Source organism: Pseudophryne corroboree, chromosome 3 (genome assembly GCF_028390025.1).
Source record: "Pseudophryne corroboree isolate aPseCor3 chromosome 3, aPseCor3.hap2, whole genome shotgun sequence".
Taxonomy (NCBI): Eukaryota; Metazoa; Chordata; class Amphibia; order Anura; family Myobatrachidae; genus Pseudophryne; species Pseudophryne corroboree.
In genome coordinates, this window is record NC_086446.1 from 323,044,731 (window position 1) to 323,071,600 (window position 26,870).

At 47.1% G+C, this 26,870-nt stretch overlaps 1 protein-coding gene across 4 annotated transcripts in view; it reads right to left on the minus strand.

Annotated features, from left to right (window-relative positions):
• The window catches only part of RNF113A (ring finger protein 113A), a 69,033-nt gene that overhangs the window by 8,422 nt on the left and 33,741 nt on the right, over nucleotides 1-26,870 (minus strand). For 3 of the 4 annotated variants that reach the window (XM_063959522.1, XM_063959523.1, XM_063959524.1), the window contains 7 exons: nucleotides 23,287-23,394; nucleotides 22,133-22,240; nucleotides 21,940-22,049; nucleotides 16,301-16,407; nucleotides 2,069-2,158; nucleotides 1,014-1,107; nucleotides 273-379 (listed from right to left, as the gene is read on the minus strand). In XM_063959522.1, the coding sequence (XP_063815592.1) occupies nucleotides 273-379; nucleotides 1,014-1,107; nucleotides 2,069-2,158; nucleotides 16,301-16,407; nucleotides 21,940-22,049; nucleotides 22,133-22,240; nucleotides 23,287-23,394 (724 nt within the window). Of the gene's footprint in view, nucleotides 1-272; nucleotides 380-1,013; nucleotides 1,108-2,068; nucleotides 2,159-16,300; nucleotides 16,408-21,939; nucleotides 22,050-22,132; nucleotides 22,241-23,286; nucleotides 23,395-24,340; nucleotides 24,475-26,870 lie in introns of those variants that run through there. The other variant, XM_063959525.1, reaches the window with a different exon arrangement.

Here is a 26,870-nt window from a genome sequence, read left to right on the forward strand (position 1 = left end):
AAACCAGGGTGCTCTTATATAAAGGACAGGGGTGTCCAATACAGGCAGTAATTTGGAACATGAACAAATGTTCATGAGAATATTGTGATCACTAATGTACAGTATACAGACCAAAAAAAAAAAAAAAAAAAAAGCTAATCCACTATGTGCAGGGAACAGGTCCACTTTAGCATTTACAAAGACAAAAACCATTCCAATCAATGTTTACATGATTACATAATAGTACATGTTTACATTACATTACATGTTTGTCAGTAACCGGCCACACGTACCTTTAGCTGGGTTAAACACTCCATTTGTTTGTGTGTTGCAGACATAACACCGTTTGGATTTACGATAATGCTGCAGGGCACAGCTCTCACAAAAATAATGTTTACACCTAAAAAATATGAAATGACAGACTTACTGCTAGTGCCCATCACATTCACTAGGATGGGAAATTGATGAAAATACAGTCAAAGTTGTTTAACATGGTGCAACAAGCATTGTACATGGATGGTATGATAAAGAACTAAAATGGGCAACAGTCAATTGGTCTACCACTAATGGTGGACAAGCATTATTAAAGGTAGACCGAAAATGTAAAAAATATATTTTTATTTAATTTTTTTGTTTTATGCCACAAACAAGCCCATTAGTATACCGCTTCACTCGCCATGCTTCGGGCAACGTGCCTCGCTCCGCTACCACCATGTTTGGCACAGGGTACTATTCCCAATCGTAGTCCACGTGGATGGTAAAGTATGAAAAAGTTGAAAGAAATGAAAACAACAACTTGTGTCGACCTTTTGAACTGTCTACCTTTTACATGTCGACCTAATGCATGTCCACCATTAATGGTAGACCTATTGACCGTAGACCTTTTTAGTGTAGATCTATAGTCCAGATACCACATATCCTATAAGCTGAAAAATATTGAAGATATGTCCATTTTGGCCAGCTCCATCCTACTGGCTGCAAGCTGTGGAATATTGTTTGTTTGCTAATGAAACCTCTAGAGAACAGTTCCTCACTTTGTAATGATTGGGTTCTTGAAGAAATCTCTGCAAATAAAACATTTAAAGGGCAGGCTTTCCTCATCGCTGCTCACCTCATAATTCTCTTCATCTGAAAAGAGAGATGGAAACAAGATATTTTCTAATTAACACAACTAATGGTATATTAAAATCAGCAGATCTACCTATCTCTGGCTGAGCATGATAATATATATAGGTAGCTATAATTCCTAATATAGACAATAAAAAATTCCATGGAACCTTTGGAGTAACACAGACAGACTTTATACAAGACTCATAAAGAAAATGATATATTTTGGGCTTTGCGGTGACCACACATGGGCTGCTTCTTCTGCAATACCAGGAAAGGAGTATGTGATTGGCAGCTGACAGCGACCATCTGCAGTTGGGATTTTTGGGGTATTATCTGACCCAATTCATTTAAATGACTCTACAGTGTACTAACTAAAGTGCATATTTATAGAAGTGGAGATATTACCCATAGAAGTTGCTAGATAAGTAAGCAGAATCTGTTTGGTTGCGAAGATGGGCAACATCTCCACTACCATAAACCCGCACTTTAGTAAATATACCCCTAAGGCTGCAGCCACAATGATGGTTTTGCGGGTGCTGAGGTATAAATTGGCGCAGGAACGTTTTGCAGAATTATTCACCATACAAGAAGAAAAAAAAAAAAAAATACAGAAAGTGTATTTAGTGAGAATTGCCTGGCCGCTGATTTATATGGCAACACTGCTTTCACTACCACAAGTATCATTTTGCTAGATTATCACCAAATTCAGTATTTTAATGCAGCTGTATTTTCCCTATGCAAGAACTGATATTTACCCAAAACAGGCTTGTACTACAATCTATAAATGTTTTTTCAATAATAAAGTTTAATTTTTCTTAATTCAGTACTAAGCTTTGAGTACACTTAGCACCAACCCTGTGGAGACAATCTAAAGGTTATACCAATATTTACTAGAATGAAGGCCTTCAGTGATTGTACCCAAAGCATAGTCATATAAATTTTACATGCCAACAATAAACTTTATAGACACATATTGTACCATTGGCACCATAACGACCCTCTTCTAGCTCTCGCTCCAGCTGCCAGCCATGTTTGTAGTCAGAGCGGTCATGGAGGAATTTACAGCTGTCTGAAATAGAAAAGGAATCCATCTTAAGGAACTGGTGTATGAGAAGCAACTGTAACATGGTGAGTAATACAGAAAAGAGAATAGAAAGAGTTTGGAGTTATGAACAGAAAAATTACATAGGGATTCATTATATTTGGGCTGTAAAACCAGATGCTTCGGATTGTGTTTATGCCAAACATTTCTTTAAGACAGACATGTTTTTACTAGCAAGACACAGCTAGAAAAAGCATTGCCGTTTTCATTATCGGGCATAAACACCATCAGAAGCACTGGGTTTCACAACCTGACACTTCATCGATAAACCTCAGACTGCATCAAGATTACAGTGATGGCCTGTTGCTGTGAAATGGGAGAGAAAATAGGATTTATGTCTTACCTGGTAAATCCTTTTCTTCAAGTCCATAGCGGGCACAGGAGTGGCAACGCTGGGGTATAGGGCTGGCTGGGAGCAGGCAGGCACCAAAAGGGTTACTTTAAAAGTACCCAGCAGGCCTGGCCTCCCCGTCCCCTTATCCCACCCCCAGTTTTGTTAGCAAGCCTAAGGCAGGAGCGCCATACAGAGGAAGGAAGAAAGTCTTAGACACCTCACACACAAAAGGCTACTGTGAAGCCGGAAGGTTGCACACCACCTACACAGGAATCCAATCCCGCAAGACAGGTGCATCAGGGAGGACGTCCTGTGCGCCCTATGGACTCTTAGAAAAGGATTTACCAGGTAAGACATAAATCCTATTTTCTTTCTTCGTCCACTAGGGGGCACAGAAGTGCTAACGCTGGGACATCCTAAAGCTGCCCCCACTTCGGCGTGGATGCTCCTGGACTGCGCAAATGACCCTTCGCCTGAAGGCTGCGTTGTCCGACGCAAAAGTGCCAAATGCATAGAATTTGATGAATGTCGGGCAGAAGACCATGCAGCCGCTTTACAAAGCTGCTCCGTTGTGGCCCCATGAGAGGCTGCCCAGGAAGCACCCACAGCTCATGTGGAATGGGCCTTTACCTCCGAAAAGATAGGAAGATTCGCCGCCATATAGGCGTGGTGAATGGTCAGCCGAAGCCATCTAGCTAAGGTTTGTTTGGACGCTGGGCATCCCCGTTTATTTGTGTCCAACAACACGAACAGGGAATCCAAACGCTGAATATCCCTAGTCTTTTCCACATAGATACAGAGAGCTTGGACAACATCCAAGGAAGCCTCCTCTGGAGTAGTTGCTGACAAAACAGGCAGCACTATTCTCCTGATTGGTGTGGAAACTGGAAACCACTTTGGCCAGGAAACCAACCCTAGTGCAGAGCACTGCCCTGTCGGAGTGGAAGACTAAGAAAGGGGAGCGCCAAGACAAAGCACTGAGGTCCGAAACTCAACGAGCTGAGGATATGTTCAGAAGGAATAAGGTCTTCCAAGTGACCCAACGGAGATCTTGCCAATGGGATCAAAAGGAGCCCTTTGAAGAGCTTTCAATACCAATGAAAGATCCCAGGGCGCCACCGGAGGCACAAACGGTGGCTGAACATGAAGTACCCCCTGGAGGAAAGGCCTTACCTCCGGGATAACCGCCATTTGATTCTGAAAGAGTACTGACAAAGCTGAAACTTGAACCTTCAAGGATGATAACCTAAGGCCTAGGTCCAGGGCGGACTGCAAAAAAGCCAACAGCCGAGGCACTCTGAAAGAGCGTGGGTTGTATTGCTTTCCCGCACACCAGGAGAAATAAGTCCTCCAAATGTGACGATAGACGACTTCCTTGCCCTTAAGCATAGTCTTGATGGCCTGGTTGAAAAATCCTTTCCTCCTCAGGATGGATGTCTCAAGAGCCACGCCGTTAAAGCTAGAAGGTCTGGATGAGGATACATGCAGGGACCCTGTGACAGAAGGTCTTGACGTGGAGGAAGACGCCATAGACTGTTGATGGACAGATTGAGCAAGTCCATATACCATGGGCAACGTGGCCAATCTGGAACGATTAGTATCATCATGCCCCCTTCCTGTTTGAACTTCCGGAGTAGCCCGAGAATCAGGGAAAAATCGGTGGAAAGACGTACACTAGGCGGAAAGGCCAATGAGCCGTCAGAGCATCCACTAGGCACGCTTGTGGATCCCTTGTGTGTGACTCGAATTTTCTGACTTGGTTGTTGGGGCGGGACGCCATGAGATCAATGGCATCCCCCATCGGGTTACCAACTGGTCGACCACCTCCGAATGTAACATCCACTCCCCTGAGTGACTGTCATGCCGACTTAGGAAGTCCGCTTCCCAGTTGAGCACCTCTAGTATGAATACCGCTGACAGTGCCGTCAGATTTCTTTCTGCCCACAGAAAGAGCCTGGATACCTCTCGCATGGCTCCTCGACTGCCCCCTTGGCGGTTGATATATGTGACTGCCGTTGCATTGTCCGACTGGACTTTTACCGGATGACCGCGCAGAATCCGCTGAGCTGCACATAGAACATTCAGGATTGCCCTCAATTCTAGTACATTGATGGGAAGTTCGCTTTCCTGAAGAGTCCAATGGCCTTGGAACGTATGCGCTTCAGAGACCACTCCCCATCCTCGAAGACTGGCATCCATTGTGACCACAGTCCAGTCTTGAATCCAAAAGGGGCGTCCCTTGTTGAGCTTGGATTGAAGAAGCCACCAAGTTAAAGACAATCGAACCTCTGGAGTGAGAACTATGGTCTGTGACTGTATGTGGAGAGGAGACCCGTCCCATTTCCGAAGATCTTCCAGTTGTACAGGACGCGAGTGGAATTGGGCATACTCTACCATATCGAACGCTACCACCATCGAGCCCAGTATTCTCATACAAGCATGTATGGAAACCATGCGATTATGTGGTAGCGTTCGGATTCTGGACTGAATGACCATGATCTTGTCCTGGGGGAGAAACACTCACTGCACACTGGAATCTAGAAGCGCTCCTAAATGCAGGATTGTCTGAAAGGGCGTTAGAGACTATTTCTTCCAGTTTATTTTCCAGCCATGAGACTGCAAAAAGTCCACTGTCAGCTGAAGATGAAATGCAAGCTCCTCTTGCGAATGACCCAAAAGCAGGAGGTCATCTAGATATGGAAGAATTCAAACACCTTTGCGTCTGAGGTAAGCTGCTATCACTACCATAACTTTGGTAAAGACTCTTGGAGCCGTGGAAATTCCAAAGGGTAGGGCGCGGAATTGAAAATGGTTGGTTTTGACTGCAAAATGAAGAAACAGTTGATGACTTGGATGGATTGGGATATGCAAATATGTATCCTGGATGTCCAGCGAGGCCATAAAGTCCCCTGGTGGCAGTGTGAGAATTATTGTCCTGAGGGATTCAACTCTGAACTTGGGAACCCGTAGAAATCGGTTCAACTGTTTGAGGTTGAGTATAGGTCGATATGAGCCGTCCGGCTTCGGAACTAGAAAAAGTGACGTGTAGAAACCATGGCCTTGTTGTACTGCTGGTACCAGAACGATCACGTTGAGGCGAGAAGGGAGCCGACTGACTCTTCTAGAGCTGCTGCTTCTCCGGGATCCTTCGGAAGCCCCGCGGTGAAGAACCTTCTTGGAGGATGACGCCAGAATGTCAAGGCGTACCCGTGAGTGACGAAGTCTAAACCAGGCGTCCGTTGTGACGTTCCACCACTGTGGAGCAAAAGACAGCAGTCGGCCCCCCACTCTTGGATCCCCCAGAGGGGGGCCCACCCCGTCACACTGCAGGTTTGTTGGCTGGCTTGGTGGCCAGGCATCTGGTAGCCCAAGGTTGCTTGCGATATTTAGTATTCTTAGCTTGGGGATTGGTATCTAGTAGAGATTTTTACCCTTAGCTCTTCCCTGCCCCCGAATGGGACAAAAGGAAGTTTTAGGTTTAGCTGGTGTAGCTGATGGCAGAAAAGCCGTTTTAGCAGTAGCCAGTGACATAACAATGTTGTGGAGTTATTGTCCAAAAAGGGTATCCGCTGCGTAAGTTAAAGCTTCTAGAGCTTTCTTCGATGAGACCTCCGCCCTCCAAGAACGCAGCCATAACGACCGTCTGGCCGCCACAGTGGAAGCCGAAACCTTAGACTTTAGGGTGGCTGTATCCTGAGCCGCTAAACCAGGTAAGTATTTGACTTCTGGATATTCCCAACAATTGATTCCTACTCACGTTAGAGGAGAGGCCTTGTTGAAGCTTGTCTGTCCAGCACGAGATTGCTTTACCCATGCCGAAGCTAAAGCCGGTCTGGTTATTGCTCCTGCGTGAGTTTAAGCCGTCTTCAGAAAAGTATCTAATTTGCGATCGGTGAAGTCCTTAAGGGAGGTGTTGTCCGGAATCGGCAGTACCGAGGATCTCACGAGATGTGCCACATGTGCATCCACAGAGGGTGGATTCTCCCACTTGGACCTATCCTTAGAAGGGAAAGGATAAAAAGACTGCAACCTCTTAGAAAGCCGATACCGTTTATCAGGTTTAGCCCAAGACGCCTCTAGCAAGTCCTCTAGCTCTACTGAGGAGGGAAACTGTGAAGAATCCTTTTTAGGTTCCTTGAAAATAGGCGTCTTGGAAGTTGGAGCCGGATCTTCGTGTTCAATATTAAGGACCAGTCTGACCTGTTTGACAAGGGCTTCCACTTCCGCTGTGGGGAGAGAGTCTTCCAGACTAGAAGCTGCGTCCGGATCAGAGTCTGCCAACCCGCTTTCCTGGTCCGAATTAGGAGACTGAGTCCAAACCCCCTTCTGACAGAGGGGTAGCAGTTCCACTAGTAGTATGCGCAGCCTGGGACTCTTGTCTGCCCAGAAGCTGCTGCATGGAAGCCGAAACCTGTGACAGGCCCTGGACTGACTGAGTCAGTGTAGTAACCCATGGTGGTTCCACCTGTGGGGGAGGAATAGGATAAGATTGACCTGGAACTACTGTACCGGAAGGCGCTGCAACTTGTGGGCCAACTTGCAGTGTAGCTAACCGATCCACGAGCTGCGTCATAACCTGTATCAGCATAGTTACCAAGACTGGTTCCTGTGACACGGGCACAGGAGGGGGGTCCTCGCGTGGAGGGACGCCCATACACGCCCTGCAACGACCGGTGTCTAAAAAATCCTGTGAAGACAGAATATTACAACATACTGTGCCAGTTGGTGGTTATGGTGTAACAACCTTCTTGCCCCTGGAAGTCATAGTAAAAATGTAAACGGTACACTAAAAATAGGATTCTAATTACCTACCGGTAAATCCTTTTCTCGTAGTCCATAAGGGATATTGGGGAGACTTAGTACGACGGGGTATAGACAGGGTCCAAAGGAGGCAGTGCACTTTAAATTTCTTTAACTGGGTGTGCTGGCTTCTCCCTTCTATGCCCCCTCCCACAGGCAGTTATAGGTAAAACAGTGCCTGAAGGAGAAAGGACATATATGAGAGAAGGAACATGATAACAGAGTGGTGAGATTTAATACCAGCACACCACAAACATAACAACCAGCAACGGTTGGTAACAGTAACAGCAACACCTGAACAGGTAACCACATAACAGAGTACCTGCAGAAAAGTCAACGCACTGAGGCAGGCGTCCAACATCCCTTATGGACTACGAGAAAAGGATTTACCGGTAGGTAATTGAAATCCTATTTTCTCTAGCATCCATAAGGGATATTGGGGAGACTTAGTACGATGGGGACGTCCCAAAGCGTCCAGAACGGGCGGGAACTTCTGCAGCACCGCCTGCCCACCCTGGGTGTCCTCTTTGGCCAGGGTGTCAAACTTACAGAACTTTACAAAAGTTTATTTCCCGGCCAGGTAGCGGCTCGGCATAGTTGCAAGGCCGAGACTCCACGGGCAGCCGCCCAAGAAGAGCCCACTGATCTTGTAGAGTGGGCCTTCAGAGACTTAGGAACAGGTAAGGCTGCCGACACATAGGCCTGTTGATAGTAAGCATAAGCCAACGAGCAATGGACTGCTTTGAAGCAGGACAACTTTTTCTGCGCATCATAGAGCACGAACAAGGAATCAGTCTTTCTGATCAGAGCAGTTCGCTTGACATAGATCGTTAAGGCTCGCACAGCATCCAATGCCTCCGGAGGAGCCGAAGTGTCAGAACTAGACGGAACTACAATAGGCTGATTCAGGTGAAACGCAGAGACAACCTTCGGCAGGAACTGCTGCCTAGTCCGGAGCTCTGCTCTGTCTTCGTAAAAGACCAAGTATGGGCTCTTACACGATAAGGCCCCCAATTCTGAGACACGTCTAGCAGAAGCCAGGGCCAGTAACATCACTGTCTTCCATGTGAGGTACTTGTCTTCTACCGTCATCAGAGGCTCAAACTAGGATGACTGTAGAAAGTCAAACACCACATTCAAATCCCAGGGTGCCGTAGGTGGCACAAAAGGAGGTTTTATGTGGAGTACCCCTTGAAAGAAGGTCTGAACTTCTGGCAACAGTGCCAATTTCCTCTGGAAGAAAATGGAGAGAGCTGAAATCTGGACCTTAAAAGAACCCATACGCAAGCCCTTATCCACACCAGCCTGTAGTAAACGCAAGAAGTGTCCCAAGTGAAACTCTGCAGGCGGATACGTGCATGCCTCGCACCAAGAAACATCTTCTCTAGATAGGATGATAGTGTTTTGAAGTCACAGGTTTCCTGGCCTGAACCAGGGTAGCAATAACCTTTTTGGAAAGGCCTTTATGAGCTAGGATGTTCCACTCAACCTCCATGCCATCAAATGAAGTCACCGTAAGTCCGGGTAGACGAACGGTCCTTGCTGAAGAAGATCTCTTCTTAGTGGTAGAGGCCAAGGGTCTTCGACGGACATGTCCAGAAGATCCGCGTACCACGCCGGGGCAATCAGAATTGCCTGGACTCCTTGATTTCTGATTCGCTTGAGCACCTTTGGGAGCAACGGAATCGGAGGAAACAGGTAGACCAGCCGGTAAGGCCAACGAGATGTCAGTGCATCCACTGCCCTCGCCTGAGGGTCCCTGGTTCGTGAGCAATACCAGTGAAGCTTCTTGTTGAGACGAGGAGCCATCATGTCTATCTGTGGACAGCCCCACTGGCGGATGATCTGCTGGAACACCTGCTGGTGTAGACCCCACTCCCCCGTGTGTAGATTGTGACGACTCAGGAAGTCCACTTCCCAGTTGTCTACTCCCGGAATGAAGATTGTGGACATTGCTCTTGCATTTCTTTCTGCCCAGAGGAGAATCCTTGACACCTCTCGCATGCAGGCTCTGCTTTTCGTCCCCGCTTGCCGATTGATGTATGCAACTGCTGTGGCGTTGTCCGACTGTACTTGGATCGCGTGATCCTTGAGCAGAGGAGAGGCCTGAAGCAGAGCACTGTAGATCGCCCGAAGTTCCAGAATGTTGATCAGAAGGAGGCTTTCGTGGGCTGACCACCTGCCCTGGAACGGCACCCCTTGGGTGACAGCTGCCTATCCTCATAGACTCGCATATGCCGTGAGGAGGATCCAATCCTGAATCTCAAAACTCCGGCTCTCCAATAGATTGGAGGACTGCAGCCACCACAGGAGGGAAATCCTGGCCTGAGGTGACAGCCGAATCATCCGGTGCATCTGTAGATATGATCCGGACCACTTGCTCAGGAGATCCAACTGAAATGTTCTGGCATGGAAACTCCCATATTGAGGCGACCATCTTTCCCAACAATCTTATGCAAAGATGGATGGACACTCAAGTAGGTTGGAGCACCATGCGGACCATCTCCTGAAGTGTTCACGCCTTGTCCTTTGGTAGGAACACCTTCTGGGCCACAGTATCCAGCAACATCCCTAGGAACAGGAGCTACTGAGTTGGCTCCAGGTGGGACTTCTATAAGTTGAGGATCCACCCATGGTGTGACAGAAGGTGGATAGTGCGGTCTATATGGAGCAATAAAAGTTCCCTGGATCTTGCTTTTATCAGAAGATCGTCCAGGTAAGGGACAATATTGATCCCCTGGACCCGGAGCTGGAACATCATCTCCGCCATCACCTTTGTGAATACCCTCAGAGCTGTGGACAGGCCTAAGGGCAGGGCCTGGAACTGGTAGTGATCGTGCAGCAGGGCAAACCTCAGGTACGCCTGATGAGGCGGCCAAATCGGAATATGAAGGTAGGCGTTCTTGATATCCAAGGTAACCATGAATTCGTGGTCTCCCAGGCCCGCAATCACTACTCGCAAGGATTCCATTTTGAACTTGAACACCTTCAGGTAAGGATTCAAAGACTTCAGATTCAAAATGGGTCTTATCGAATCGTCCGGCTTCGGTACCTCAAACAGGTTGGAGTAGTAACCTTTGCCTCATTGTGGTACTGGTACTGGAACAATGACGTGGGACAGGACCAACATTTGGATGGCCTGTCGCAACGTAACCTGCGTATCCTCCAAAGCTGGTAAGCTTGATTTGAAAAATCGTTGGGGAGGAGCACTGTTGAACTCCAGCTTGTAGCCCTGAGAAATGAGATCCTTGACCCAGGTATCCTGGCAGGAAACCTCCCAGACGTGGCTGAAGTGACGCAGTCAAGCTCCCACCTCGAGATCCCCTCGGGGTGGGTGGACACCGTCATGCTGAGGCCTTAGTGGAAGCAGAACTGGTGGACTGTTCCTGAGAACCAGAGTTTGCAGGCTTTCTTGTCTTACCTCTGGTGCCTCTAGCCGCATTGGAGGCACCTCTGGCCCTAGATCGAAATCTGTTAGACCGAAAGGACTAAATAGTTGGCCCCGGGTAGGAGGGTCTCGCCGGCGGGGCCCCAGAGGGGAGAAACGTGGATTTCCCAGTAGTTACCTTGGAAATCCACGTATCCAACTCAACCCCAAAATAGCCATTCCCCAGAGAAGGGGAGGGATTCTACACTGCGCTTGGATTCTGCGTCCGCTATCCACTAATGCAACCACAAGGTCCTGTGTGCCGACACTGCCATGGCAGAAGTCCTAGCATTAATATTCCCCACCTCCTTGAGCGAATCACACAGGACACGTGTAGTGTCCTGAATATGCCTTAGGAGGGTCACCGTAGTGACCAGAGGCATAGCCCCGGAGAGGCCCTCCTGAATTTGAATGGCCTATGAATGAACAGCATGGGTCATCCAGCAATCCGCTATGACCGGCCTTTGCGATACATCTGCTGCCATGTAAATAGATTTGAATGTAGCCTCTATTTTTCTGTCCCCAGGATCCTTTATAGTAAAGGAGCCCAGGGCAGGCAGCACCACCTTTTTGGACAGTCAAGAGACTGATACATCAACCCCCAGGAGTTCTTCCCAAAATTTTCTACCTTCAGGAGCAAATGGGAAAGTGAGCACTTGAAATTTCTGTCTGGATTTTTCCAGGCTATTTGAATAGGTCATCTAACTCTGCAGAATCAGGGAAAGTGACATTAGGCTTGTTTTGTCTAAAGAAAAACGACTGCTGTGACGCAGCGTCTTCTAGAGGGAGCTTTAACACGTCCCTATAGCCAGAATGAGGGGTTCAGTACCCTGAGCAGAATCAAAATTCTCACTAACAGGATCCAAGTACTCCCCATCCTCCTGTATTTCCTCATCTGAATCAGAGAGTAGAGCAGGCAAACCACGCTTCTGTGGTGCTGCATGAGGGGGGGCTGCGTAACATCTGTCCTTGCAGCTAAGTCTGCAACAGCCTGTTGTAGTAGCTGAGTTTTCTGTACATTAGCAGTGAGCTGGGATGACATATCAGACATCATAGTTTTAAGAGACCCTAGCCAGGAGGGCTCTGGACCCTCTCCCCCAGCCCCTTCACTGATTTGCGAAGATTGTTTCTTGTGAGCAATGCAACCAATCAGATAAGGGAGAGAATCTGGTGCGACATACACTGTACAGCTTATGTTTACCCAATATCACAGTAACACTAATAATTTCTGTCCTGTAGAGGACCCAGATAGTGTACAATAGCGGCTCTCCCCCTTTGCTACACCCTGTACCAGTTTTCCAGCATGTCTTGAGAGGCAGGAAGCGCTGTGCGTACTGTCTGTGGCTGCATTAAGCAGAGGAAGGCGCCAAAATGCCTCTGAGGTAGCTCCACCCCCTCCAATGGCGCTGGAGCTAGTGTGATTTTTTTATACTGCCAATATCTCCTGTTTGCTTAAAAACATCACACAAGTGCTAGTTCAAGCTATTTGAAGCCAGTCTACACGGGGGGCTCTAGCGGGTCCCGTATGCCACGCTCGCGTTCAGCCGCACTTTGAACAGGGGGGCCATCCTAGCGGGGCCCCCGGTTTGTACTCACCAGTCGTCACCTTCAGGCATATGTTAGGGGTGTGCTGTGATTGTGACAGCCAAGGCGCAGTGCCCCGATGAACAACAACCCCTCAGCAGCGGGGAAGCGGCTCTGCACCTCGGAAGGTCGGTGGCCGCCTCCCCTTCCCCCACCATAACTCCCACTGTGCAGGTATGCTGTTGCCCAAACAGCATACCGAAAATAAACGTTTAAAAGAAATTGAAGAAAACTGTCTGGAGCTGCAGAAATGTGTATCCTCTCCTGAGGGCACTTTTTTCTAAACTGCCTGTGGGAGGGGGCATAGAGTGGAGGAGCCAACACACCCAGTGAAAAAATTTAAAGTGCACTGGCTCCTTTGGACCCCGTTTATAACCCATCGTACTAAGTCTCCCCAATATCCCTTATGTATGCTAAAGAAATATAACCCAACAATAAATGTTAATTAAACGTGCACAAACCAGTCCCTGAAGAACCCTCTGCAGAACAAGAGTCTGTCTAAGGAAAGTGAGACCAACTACTGCACAGTAGGCTACAGAAGCGGGGAACAGGGAAGACAGTGGCCAGACCCTCCTTACTAAGTAACTCCCAGCCAGCATGTGGGCCCAAAATGGCTGCTGAGCGTTTTCAGGGAGGGACTAAGTAAGGAGGGAGGAGACTGCCCAGGAACTGACCTTGAGCCTTGCTACTGATGAGCGCTGGGTCAGGGGAGGGGCTGCAGGCTAGGCACCCTACCCCATCAGATGGACCCCAGGGACGCTGCCCACCTGCCCTGTGGCTGATGCCCTGGTGGTCTAGTGGCAAACAGGCGTGGTTTCACCCGGATCCCCACTCATCTGCCCTCCCGCTAGCTCCCTGGAGCTGGTGGGGTTCGCCGCAGGGAGACGTTCTAACTTACCCTCCGGTCCTGGCTGCGGGGGCCTGCCTGAAGCCGCCTGTGGTCCCCGTGACGGAAGTGCGCCAGCATCCCACTCTGCTGTGCCGCACTGCAGCGCTAATCTTGAAGAAAAAAAAAGTAACCAAGTAAGCTTAAAAGCTCACTAGAAAAGACAGATGCCCGCTCCTTGCCGCACCAAAAGAAAAAACTGGCGGGCCTGGCGGCGGGAGCGGGGTATAGGGGACGGGGAGGCAAGGCCTGCTGGGTACTTTAAAGTAACCCTTTTGGTGCCTGCCTGCTCCCAGCCAGCCTTATACCCTAGCATTACCGCTCCTGTGCCCCCTAGTGGACGAAGAAGGAAATGGGCAATTTTGGGAAGAAATACTGGAAAAACAGTATAGATGAACTCATTTACTAAATTGCAAACCACAATTATGTTTCTTGAACTTTTTATAACAAGCTTGTTGTACAGAAGCCATTAATGCAACAATTTACATTGTATTTAGCAAGCAGGTTATTAAACAATAAATTAGTAGAAATCAAAACAAAAGCCAATTACAATAGGTGTTATTGCTAGGCTAAAACACAAATACTGCATTGGAGGAGCTAAATACCTTATTGTTATAATAATAATCAAAATTGTCACCCAAGCTACTGTATATGTAGTGCTATTACAGTGTAATACTTAATACTACGAGAGAGAACTGGGACAGGAAAAGTCGTGCCTCTGCCCACCCCAACTCCCCTCTTCACTCTCTGCTCGACTTTGCCACCTACGTCACATCCACAATTGACTCCATGTCAGGACATAACCCACCAGAACCTGAGCAACCCCCCCTCCTCCATTCCCCGACTCCTCCCCCCTCCCCTTCCAACTCTGACATATTTCTTCCCTGAATCTGGAGAGAAGTCATAGTTCTCATCCGTTCTCACCCCACTTCTCCCTATTCCCCCTTCCCTGCCACCTCTCTTCTTCTGCCTGTTCCCTTCTTGCCCATCTACTCAATCTCATCAGGCGTTGTTCCCTTTCCCTTCATGCATGAACTAGTTTCCCCTGTTCTTAAAAAAAACCTGCCCTTGATCCAACCACTCTCTCAAACTACTGACCAACCTCTCTCCTCCCTTTTGTCTACAACTGCCTCACTGTCTTTCTTTCCTCCCACTCACTGCTTGACCCTTTCCAGTATGGTTTTCATCCACTCCACTGAAATTGCCGTCACAAAAGTCTGCAATGACCTTCTTGCTAAATCCAAAAGCTACTACTCTCTGCTTATTCTCCTTGACCTCTCTGCTGCATTTGACAGTGTGGACCACCTTCTTCTTCTGCAAATACTTGACTCCCTTGGTCTACATGATACTGCGCTCTCCTGGCTGTCATCCTACCTTTCTGACCGTTCCTTCTATGACTCCTCTTATGATTCCACCTCTCCCCACTTCCTCTACTAGTCCAGGAAGGTTCTGTTCTTGGGCCTCTCCTTTTTTCTCTGTACACATCCTCATTAGGTGAGCTCATTATCTCTTGACTTACAATATCATCTCTATGCTGATGATACTCAAATCTACCTTTCCTTCCCTGGCCTCTACCCATCTCTCCTCACTCGTATCTCCAACTGTCTCTATGCAATTTCTTCATGGATGTCCCAGTGCTTTCTTAAACTTAACATGTCTAAGACTGAGCTGATAATCTCCCCTCCCTCCCGCATAACCCCACCTTCCACAATGTCATTATCCATTGATGGCACTACTATCTCCTCTTGCCCTCAAGCGCGCTGTCTTGGAGTTATCTTCAACTCCTCCCTCTGCTTCAAACCACACATTCAGTATCTCTCACAAACCTGCCATTTCCATCTCAAAAACATCTCCAGGATCAGACCCTTTCTCACACAGGATGCTACTAAGACACTCACCCCCCCATAGTCATCTCCAGATTGAACTGCTGTAATCTCCTGCTATCTGCCCTCCCCTGACAAATGCCTCTCACCACTCCAATCTATCCTCAATGCTGCTGCTCGTTAAATCTTCCTCACCAAACGTACTATACCCACCTCCCCTCTCTTGCAGGATATTCACTGGCTACCCTTCCCATTCAAAAACCAATTCAAGCTTCTCACTCACCTACAAAGCCCTCACCCACTTTTCTCCCTCTTACATCTCTGTCCTTATCTCTCTTTACACTCCCACCCGTCCTCTTTGCTCTGCTAATGCATGCCGTCTCAGCTGCCAAGTGATTACCTCCTCCCAGTCCTACCTACAAGATTTTGCACGTGCTACTTCCGATCTTTGGAATTCTCTTCCTTTCCCCATACGACTCTCCATCTCTCTACAAAACTTCAAATGGGCTCTCATGATGTACTTCTTCACCAAACCCAGCCAACTCTCCTCCTAACCCTATTGTCTACCCCTTCTGTGTCACCCCAGTCTGTTAGTCCTTCACCTTTTAGATTGTAAGCTCGCAAGAGCAGGGCCTTCTTCCCTCGTGTCTTTCTCTTACTATCTTACGGTGTGTATACACGGTGAGATCCTTGCTATGCCCGATTTTCAGTAGCGATTTCCCTTGAACTCCCCGAAGCGCAGATAGCACAGATTTTGACTAACTTTTCTTGAGATCTGGACTATGTGTGCTTACGATTCTGGCTTATGTGAGATGAACTAGATAGTACACCGATCTAGTAAGGATTGACTTGCCTGCACAGTCTATCTTTTCTTGCGATGCCGACCTGGCGGGACCGCGCATCGGGATCGAATCGGGATCGCAAGGTGACTTTCACCTTGCGATCTGCACTAACTTTTCTTGAGATTTTGACTATATAGTCAAAATCGAAAGAAAATATCTCACCGTGTGTACACACCCTTAAACTCAATACTCCCTTTGATGGCACCCAACCCCTGGTTTTCCGTACTTGTCCTACATTGTCTTGAACTGTAAGGCTGTTTTGCACATTTGTTTATGTACTCTGTAATTGGTCCTGCAGATCCTATATATTCGCGCCATATAAAGAATAATAATAATAATAATAATAATAATAATAAAGAAGGATGAAATACAAGCATCAGTGGAATCCATGAAAGTAGTAGATTAGTACTTACCCCCAAAACCACAAAATCCAGTCTCCTTGTAATCCTTGCAAATATCTGGTTGGTAGTCCCACCGCACTGTGGCCCTAAGATGTTCTGGAGCCCTAATTGGACCTTTCCTGTGTTGGGAATTAATTTTTTAAAAGTTAATATTAAAAACATTTACTGGGGTAATGCACTTTAATTCTTGAACAGTCCTTTCCCCCTATATTTCCACAAGCATCTTCAGGTATGTTTACACAAGCCCTGTAGGGCAGGATAGAGACCAGTGAACAAGGAAGAAGAAAAATACGCCTCTTCCCTCTGACACCAAAGCAGTCATTATATGCACTTTGTTTTCTACAACTTCTTTACTATATCTGATTTAAATAGCTCCACTCTCTCTCAGTCCAACCATCACCCCGGTTTCTCCCCTCCTCTCCAAAAGTAGTAACAGTTTCCTACTAGTTAGATTCTCTTTGCTCCCTTATCACCATCTGTCCTGACCAAGTTGTTGCTATCTACAAGCATGCCCTTTCTCTCGGGTGTGGTTTAAAAAACTTACAGTTAAAAGATAAGATAGTCAATAGGTCAACCCCAAATGGTCGACATTGAAAAAGTAGACGGTACAAAAAGGTCAACAGGTACAAAAAGGTAGACACAAAAATGGTCAATACAATTTTTTGTGTGTCATTTTGTATATTTCACCATATAAGGGACAAATGAGTGAAAACTTGTACCCTCGCGGGTTTGCCTCGATCACAAACTTCGGGCAAGTTGCCTCGCTCTGCTGCCACTGCGCTCGGCACAGCCTACTACTCCTAATTGTAGTCAACGTGGATGGCAAATAATGAAATAGTTGAATAAAAAAAACAAAAACAAACAAACTTGTGTCGACCATGTGTGTTCACCATTGTCATGTCGGCCTTCTCAACCTGTCGACCTTAAGCACAGTCTACCTTTTGACCCTGTCTACCATTTTTGGGTCAATCTATTGAGTATCTTTTTACTGTAGATAATGGATACAGGCCCCACAGTTATCAGTGACAGCTCCTAGCACTATTCTGGGAAATGTTCAGAGATTTGAGGTTGAGTATAGGCCGGAAGGACCAATTCGGTTTCGGGACCAGAAACAGGGTTGAGTAGTAACCTCTGCTCCTCTGGGACTAAGGTACCGGAACACCACTTCTGTACTAAGGATAGAACCCACAACCGTTTGTAGAGCTGTGGGACAGCTCTTGCAGGAGACTGCATACACGTGAGAGACAACTTTCTGCACCCATGTATCTGAAGTGGTCATTAATCAGGCCTGGGTGAACTGCAGAAATCGGCCTCCCACCCAGGCCCGCCCTGTCATGCGGTAGGCTGTCTTGTTTAGAAGCAGGCTGACGGGCTGCCCAGGACTGCTTTCCCTTGGGCTTAGTTGTTTTGGGAGCACAAGATTGTCTCGGGTATGCCTGACCTTTTGCTTTCCCTTGAGGCCGAAAGGAACGAAAAGTGGTACCTTTAGCCTTCTGTGCAGGAGGATTAGTATTTCGGAGAAATGTCCCCCTTAAAGGGGAGTACCTCCAAGGTCTTTTTGGAGTCTATGTCCACCTTCCATGGCCTCAACCACAGAATACGGCGAGCCAGGACAGATGTAATCGACGCCTTGGATGCCAACACACCCGCCTCAGAGGACGCCTCCTGAATGTAATAGGCGGCAGTGGTAATGTGAGACAGGTATTGTCTGGCATTGTCAGATATATCCTCGGGCAGCTCTTCCTCTAATGCCTGAACCCATACTTCAATTCCTTTTGCAGCCCAAGAAGCCGCAATAGTGGGTCTATGGGGGTCATTCCGAGATGATCGTAGCTGTGCTAAATTTAGCACAGCTACGATCGTTAACTCAGACATGCGGGGGGACGCCCAGCACAGGGCTAGTCCGGTCCGCATGTCAGTGCCGCCCCCCCCCCCCCACCCCCCCCCGGCACAAATACAAAAGCATCGCACAGAGGCAATGCCTTTGTATTTGAGGAATAACTCCCGGCCAGCGCAGCTCCTGCGGCTGGCCGGGAGTCGCTCGTCGCTCCCCCAACGGTCCGGCCACGCCTGCGTTGGCCGGACCGCTCCCCCTAAACAGCCCCCTCCCACCTAGCGACCGCCTCTGTCTCAGAGGCGATCACTAGGTAACGACAGCTGCCATGCGCCGCACAGTTCCGACCCGATCGCTGCGACAAACTGCAGCGAACGATCGGGTCGGAATGACCCCCTATGTACAGCAACCGTAAGGGAGTAAATAGACTTCAGGCATCCCTCCATATGCTTATCTGTCAGTTGTCCGAATGGGATTGTCCGAATGGGATAATAGATTTTTAACCACCTTCTGACATTTAAACATATCAGTTTTCTTAGCCGCAGTAGCAACCACTAGGGCAGGGACATCAATTTGCAATGGAGAATCCTCGTCAGAAACACTTGATTCAGTGTCTAACAGTACAGTATGCTCCCCCTCCTCTCCAGATGAAACATCTGAGAGATTAGTGGATTGTGAGGAGGAAGCAGCCCGCTTAGATGACCCAGATACATATGAGTGACCTGGAGTAGGTTTTTGCATGACCAAGGGATGATTTAATTGCTGCAACTGGTTAGACAAATTTTCTGCCCAAGGCGGATTAACCATAGGGACAATTTGTGGCTGTAATGGCACAGGTGGTCCCATAGGGGGCGTAAGGCATTCCACCAGAGTACCCAGTAGGTTTGTGAACACAGCCCCAGGTGGCTCCTGATTGGTTACAGCAGCTGCAGACTGACTGGGAGATGTAAGACACATGGAGCCTAATTCAGACCTGATCGTAGCAGCAACTTTATTAGCAGATGGGCAAAACCATGTGCACTGCAGCGGGGCAGATATAACATGTGCAGAGAGAGTTAGATTTGGGTGTGGTGTGTTCAAACTGAAATCTATATTGCAGTGTTAAACTAAAACAGCCAGTATTTACCCTGCACAGAAACAATATAACCCACCCAAATCTAACTCTCTCTGCACATGTTATATCTGCCCATCTGCTAACAAAGTTGCTGCTATGATCAGGTCTGAATTAAACCCATAGTACACAGACCATCATACACAGCTTCCCCCTCTGGTAAATCTTTGGCGCATGCTCTGAATGATGCAGAAGTGTCCACAGACTTACTGCCCTCTTGTTAGACATTGTACACAAATGCAACAACAGAGCGACATAGTACGATAAAGCCAGACAGGGTACAATAACTGCGATTCAATACGTTAGTATGTGACTGAATACACAGTAAACACCTGCGAATAAATCCAGTACTATGTGACAAAGTACACAGTAGAATACACGTAATAGGTAAATACTGTGAAGCACTATACATATGACCCTGATGCACCTAGACCCCTAGGGTACAGTATATAGTGATAGATATATATGGGAAACACTGAAAAGTTAAACCACAAAGCAGATACAGGCACACACAGTCAGCGGCAATGCAGATAATTATTATGACAATAAAACTGCACTGGACTAGTGTATGTATACACCGGGGGTATCTATCAGAATACTCGTACAATATATCCTGTAATAGGTACACTTTTTCTTAACTAACGCTGTCTGTATAAAGACATGTAGAATACTCAAGTGTTTGTAAAGTCACAGCGCTGTATACAGGCGGCTTTACAAGGGAGACCTTGCTCTGCAGTCCCAGAGACTAGCCGCAACTATGCTTATAAGATGGCGCCCAGGGTCTCAGTCAGGGAGTGAGGGAGAGAGTGAGGCAGCTCCAGGGTGGGAAAATCTACAGTAAATGTCTCCCTGGAGCGCCAGCTCCCCTTCGCTGGACTTCCACCCCAGGTACTAGCGAGCCATATTAAATGGTGCGTTAGTACACCCGACCTGTGCTCCATTGCCCTGGTGGTCTAGTGGGGTCCCTGCTCGGTGACAGTGTCCACACCAGCGCCACGACCCATCTCCCTAGGTTGCGGACGGAACGCAAATTAATGGCGGGTCCCACCTGGCGGACCCTGTTACTTCCTCCCCATAGCAGCCACGCGAACCAGAGCGACTGCGACAGTGTGCCTAAAGGAGGAGCGTCTCCATCGTAAGTACCCGGGAACAGGCCGCAGCAGTATGCAACGCCACTTGGGAGGTGATGGAGCTGCAGTACTGAAGTGTCACCATGACATACAGCGCTGACAGCCGTTTAAAAAAAAATTCTGTCAGAAAAAGCTTTTTCAGGGCTGCCCAGTGCAGCCTCCCTGTTAAGTGACCTGCTGCTGCAGACACCAACTGAAACTGAGCTCTCAGTGCCTGGAGGCAGGGTTATAGATGAGGCCCCAATGCATCCTGGGACAGCCTAACGCTTTAGCCTGTTGGTGCCTCTGGATCAAGATCCACTCTACACCCCGAAGTTTTCCTGTGGAAACCAATGTAACCTGCTGCAGAAATAGTGTCTTTTCATCGTAAACTCCAGAGATCAGTAATGGATGCAAAATCGGAAACAGAATGGGGAATCAGGCCTGCCATACATGAAGCACAGAGCTCCTGAAAAAGCTAATTTGCAAGAGCCAGAGTAAAATAAAAACAATACACCAACAGGTAGGGGTAAATCAATATAAATGAAAATATCTGGTTTGACTGGAATTCATTTTAATAGTACTCTTACCCTATAAGACTTTACCTACTCTCTAGAATGGTAACAACAAGGCTGCTTGCAAAGCTCATAGCAACTGTCCCTAATTTCCAGGGAAGTCCCAAACTAGTGATTGGATCCTAGGAAAGTTTTCATTCGTGACCAAATACATAACAAACAGTCCTATTTTTCTGCATGTTAGAGGCAATTATTTCCATCAATTCTTATTCTATTTGTTTAAAAGTTACCATTTATTAAACAGGTGTTCAAATCAGAACACAAATTGTATAATGTAGCTTTTAGCTTTCCATGGTCTGCTTAGAGCACTGTGCATAACCTGTGTACATGGCCTGACTCACCAGCAGACTGTCCCTATTTTCAGAGTTTATACAAGATCAAATTTGCATGTCAGTCAATTCACCAGACCAGAATCCCTTTATCTTTTACCAGAGCTCTGCTGTCAGTCTTATCAAGGACTGATAATCCTTTTACTATGCAATTCCTGGAGCATGGTTTAGTGTGTGTGTGGGTGTGATAATTGTGGTGACTGTGTATGATGTTACAGGGGTGTGACCATGTCTGGAAAGGACAAATTATATCACAGAAAGCAGGTAATAAACTGTTTAACATATATAATCCCCTTAAGGCCCTGTATGAGTGCGATATGATTATACCAAATATCAAGCTCTTACATTTAAGTGCAATAATCACTAAAAACTAATTTATGCATTATGAAACTTTCATTTATGAGTAAATACATCAGATATTTACATTAAGCATTTATTTGCGGCATTGTTACTAAACATAACTTTTGTTTGAGTGGATTTTTACGGATTAAAAAAACCTGTTTTGGAAGAATTTTGTCAGCTCCAACTTTTTAAAAAAAAATTGAGGCTCCCGATGTTACACATTTATAGTAGTAGTAGCATAGATAAGATTTCCTCTCTCCTAACTACAAATATCAGGTAATACATTTTTATTTAATAAAGTTGGCGGGAAAGGAGCCAGATAAATGGGGACAAAACAAGAGGTATCTGTACCTCACCATGCCAGAAGAGGCGTTCCCTAGTGATGTGTCTTTAGGTTTAACAAACTTCTGGTAATTGTGCATTCCACGATAGATTTTATCATCCTCCTTTCCCTTAATCTCCTAATGGAAAGAAAAACCAAGAGAAAAAGAGAATTACATGGTAAACTGCACAGCACAGCAGATACTACAATATTTCAGCTTACCTCTTGTACTTTCTGGCTCCTTTCAAAAATTGCCTGAGCATCCTTGTCCTTTTCTGTATCGAGCTCATATGTGGCTGTGGCTCCCATGTCGTCTGGGCCTACAGCTTTCTGGAAAAGTCAAGAGAATTAAAAGTTGCTAGATCAAGCTCACAAATGCTACACCCGAAACAGTCAGAAAAAACACTCATCCTATATTTCTATTCATCAAATGGAAATATTAAAAGAATGCATATAATATGCTTCTTATAGGACTTTGCCTATTTCCTATGAACATGCCATAAACTGTGCACTACTGTATCTTTTCCCCGAACCCTCCAGTTACTCATATACATGTGTGACAATACTATAGCTTGGGGGCACACTGAGGTAAAAGAGCTGCACATCACACAATTTGCATCCCAAAGGTCAGAAATTAGGACACCAATCAGGCATTGAGGAAGCAGCCAAAACAAACTCCTTGTACTGTAGATGGTTCAGAGTGATAGCATAAAGGTTTCCCAAATATATTATTATTACTGTATTAGGCACGGGATCAGTACGTATTCCTGTCGGACAGAATCCCGGCAGTTGGAATACCGACACCGGGATCCCGAAAGGCACAATCCCGACAGGGGTGCGAGCGCAACGCAGCCCCTTGCGGCCTCGCTGCGCTCGCCACGCTGCAGGCACGGTGACTCGCTACGCTCGGCACACTAATTTATTCTCCCTCTATGGGTGTCGTGGACACCCACAGAGGGAGAATGTGTCGGGATTGTGCCGGTCGGGATCCTGGTGTCGGTATTCCGACCGCCGGGATTCCGTCCGGCAGGATCTTGACCGCATACCTTAGGCACAAATAAGCAAATGGCATTATGTGAAAATGTCTTCAAACAAGCAAGGGAAGCGCAAAGGGTGGAAGAGAATAAATAAGACCCCTTTCAGACATCATATATGCCGGATCTAGTACACTAGCACATTCCCAAGTCTCAGCTCTGTGACCCTGACCGGGAGCAGGGCTGCACACCTGGGACTCTGTACTAGGCGGTTTGCATTCAGACATCCCAAAATCCCGGGTTGATGCGCATTCACATGCGTAAACACAGGATTTTCAAGCATGTCAGAGAATATGGATAAGTAGATTTTCCAAAGGTAGATATTAGGAGAGTGCAACTCACCGCAGATCGGGTGGATTTATAAGACACCGTTATGGACTTTGATGAAGCCTCCTCCTCATCACTGCTACTCGCTTTGTAGTCAGTTGCCTCCTTGACACTTTGTTTTGTCTGAAAAAGAAGGACATAAATGAATATAGCAGAACAGGAACAATGATAGAGAGGCCTTCCAAGAAATCCCATAATTGTTTTTGAAGACCTTGCATAGAAAACAATCTCAAGCACACATTACTTATGAAACATCCAGACTGTGCAAGCGAGCAGCTGTACTGTCAAAGAGAATTTACAGGTGGATTTAATAAAGATTTATTGTGAAGCCATAATCAACATGCAAAGCAAGATAGTTTATAGAGCGTCTCCACATACAAGTTTAGTGAGAACAGAGGAAATTTGAAATTGTAATGAAAGACACACAGAATCTTTGAACGCTAAGCCTGCCACTGTTCATCACAGGGAGTGCACACTCTGCAAAAAGGACGTAATATTTATATACTTCTTTATATTGTTTTGAATTATTCAGGTTTTTAGCGCCTATATCCCTAGCCGGAAGTGACGGGATGGAGCTGTGGGCAACGTGACAGAGGTACACGCCGGTGGGGGAGAATCAAGGGGTAAGTGATGGTATTTATTGTTCACCTTTGTCACATGTGTGGTTATACTGAAAAAGGGGAGCACGTCCCGCAAACGTTAACCTTGCCAATACACCGTTTTTGTGGTTTACAAGACTCCAAGTGCCGCCTCATCTTTTCTACATTGTCTGTTTGGGCTCTGATCTTCACTAGACTTCTATCAGGACATCATGTTCAGCAACAGTCAGGTGTGTCTCATCAATGGATGGACAACTGAAGGGTTCTAATTATAATTAACATTTATCCACAGCGTGCAGCCTTAGCAAGGGATGCACGAGATGTTGTTCAAAAGCCATCTGTCGGGCTCCTGGTGTTCAGAAGACAGATGTCGGAATCCTGACAGCCGGTGAAATACAGACAGACGAAATCACGAATGCTGCCCGGTATACACACTCAGATACACGCCACCAACCGAGTGGGAATGGTACCTGTCGCGAGCGAAGCAAGCCACCGGGCCCGAATCGTGGCCTCCGCAAAGGGATTCGCTGCTGGGATTCCAGCAGACAGGATGCCACTGTCTGTATACTGACAGCCGGCATCCCGTCTGCCGGTAAAACTTTCCTGAACCTGGATGGAAAACCAAAGGGTTCTCATTATAATTTGCATTTCTACAGAATCAGTACTAGCAAATCCACGTCAGCTGATCATCACTGGAAAAGCAGATTTATTTATTTTTAATCGACATGTGTACTTGAAACCGGGTCTGTCCCGCAGCTGTTTACTGTTATCAATAAGATTAGAGACTCTACAGGGGGGTACACACTAAAGAAATGTGTGCTGAGCGATCTATCAGAGACCACTCAGCACACATCCCTACCCCGCTCAGCACGATGTGTGCTGAGCGAGGGGGGCGCTCACTTCACACAGCGCTGAAGTGAGCGGCCTGCTAGACTGAGCCTACATGCAGTCACAATCTAGCACTGGCAATAGCTGCTGGGGGGCATACACACGAGAGATCCGTTCTTAAATTCTAAGCAATCTAGTCAGATTGCTTAGATTTTAAGTACGGATCTCTCCGTGTGTACCCCCCTTTAGTCTGCAAATCCCAGTTCCCTCCAGGTACCCTACCCTTCTCTCACTAACTTTTTAAACTCCAAATTTACTCCCCTGTTACCCCCCTTCTTTCTTAAGGTTCCTTTCTTATATTGTTTTTATATTCTTCTTTTCCTTTCTGATACCATGGCCGGATGTAGGGGGTCATTCAGAGTTGTTCGCTCGTTGCCGATTTTCGCAACAGAGCGATTAAGGCAAAAATGCGCATGGTACGCAGTGCGCATGCGTTAAGTATTTTAGCACAAAACTTAGTAGATTTACTCACGTCCGAACGAAGAATTTTCATCGTTGAAGTGATCGGAGTGTGATTGACAGAAAGTGGGTGTTTCTTGGCGGAAACTGGCCGTTTTCTGGGAGTGTGCGGAAAAACGCAGGCGTGTCAGGGAAAAACGCGGGAGTGTCTGGAGAAATGGGGGAGTGGCTGGCCGAACGCTGGGCGTGTGTGTGACGTCAAACCAGGAACGAAATGGCCTGAGCTGATCGCAATCTGTGAGTAGATCTGGAGCTACTCAGAAACTGCTAAGAAATTTCTAATCGCAATTCTGCAAATCTTTCGTTCGCTATTCTACTAAGCTAAGATACACTCCCAGAGGGTGGCGGCCTAGCGTATGCAATGCTGCTAAAAGCAGCTAGCGAGCGAACAACTCGGAATCACCCCCGTAATGCAATGCGAATTTTAAGGCATATTCCAACTCGCACTTTAAGAAGTTGCGAGTTGTTGCAGAAATTCGCAAATGTAATGCAGTGCAAGGTTTTAGTAAAAAAAAAAACTGTACCTGCATGCGAGGTCTGGTGAAAATACAGACCTAAAATTTGGAGGTTAAATTTGAACCTTGTAATGCAAGTTGCATTACAAGGGGCAAATTTTGGTAGAAGCATGCACAGATCAGTGAGATCTGCACATGCTTCCGCCTACAAAAGTAAAGATAAAGAAAAAAAATTAATAAATAAAATAAACAAAGGCAGGTCCCTCCCACAAGCATAACCTTTTTGAGCCGGTCCTGGTTGCTAAAATATGGGGGAAAAATGCGTATGGGGTCACCGTATTTAAACAACGTGCACCAGGCTCTTGGACCGGTCCAGTTTCCAAAAATACAGGGGAAAAAAAGAAGTAGGGGTCTCCCGTATTTTTGAAACAAGCACCGGGATCCACTAGCCAGGGAGGTAATGCCACAGGTCACAAGAGTGACCTCAATTAACCTCACGGTCTACTGCAGACCGCAGGTTCCCACCGTAAGCAATAAACAGGATTTCTTTCCCCATTACAGCCTATGCGTTCCGCTTGATTGGCAGGCCGGGAGCGCATAGCCAATCAGGAGAGCACCTTCCCGATTGGCTGGCGGGTACCCTAGTGACGGGAGTCACGAGGGGTCCTGGTATTCGGGGAAAAGGGATAAATGTGTAAACATGGATCTACTTCAGTTGTGTGGACTGGGTTTTTTGCAGGTTTTTTCTTTAAAGTCGGATTGACATACGTCACGAGGACAGTGCTGTGGTACAGTAACAGCGCTCACTGCAACTCACTCTGCTCTGGGAACTGTAACGCTGGGTGACCTGCGCTCCCCGGCGACACTGCTGCTGTGTGCTGCCCTCCTCCGGGAGCTGTAACGCCTGGTGACCTGCACTCCCTGGCGACGCTGCTGCTGTGTGCTGCCCTCCTCCGGGAGCTGTAACGCTGGGTGACCTGCGCTCCCCGGCGACGCTGCTGTGGGGGCTGCCCTCCTCTCCCCGTCTCATCTCCTCAAACCGACATTTTTTAAAGTCGGATTGAGATCGTCGGAAACGGGGCCAAAACCTGTTGGATTTGGCCCCGTTTCCGACAGAAGCACGCAGATCGGCACCTATTCCGCTGATCCACGTGCTTTCCAGCAAGTCAGAAAAATTAGGGGTCTATTGAATAGGTCA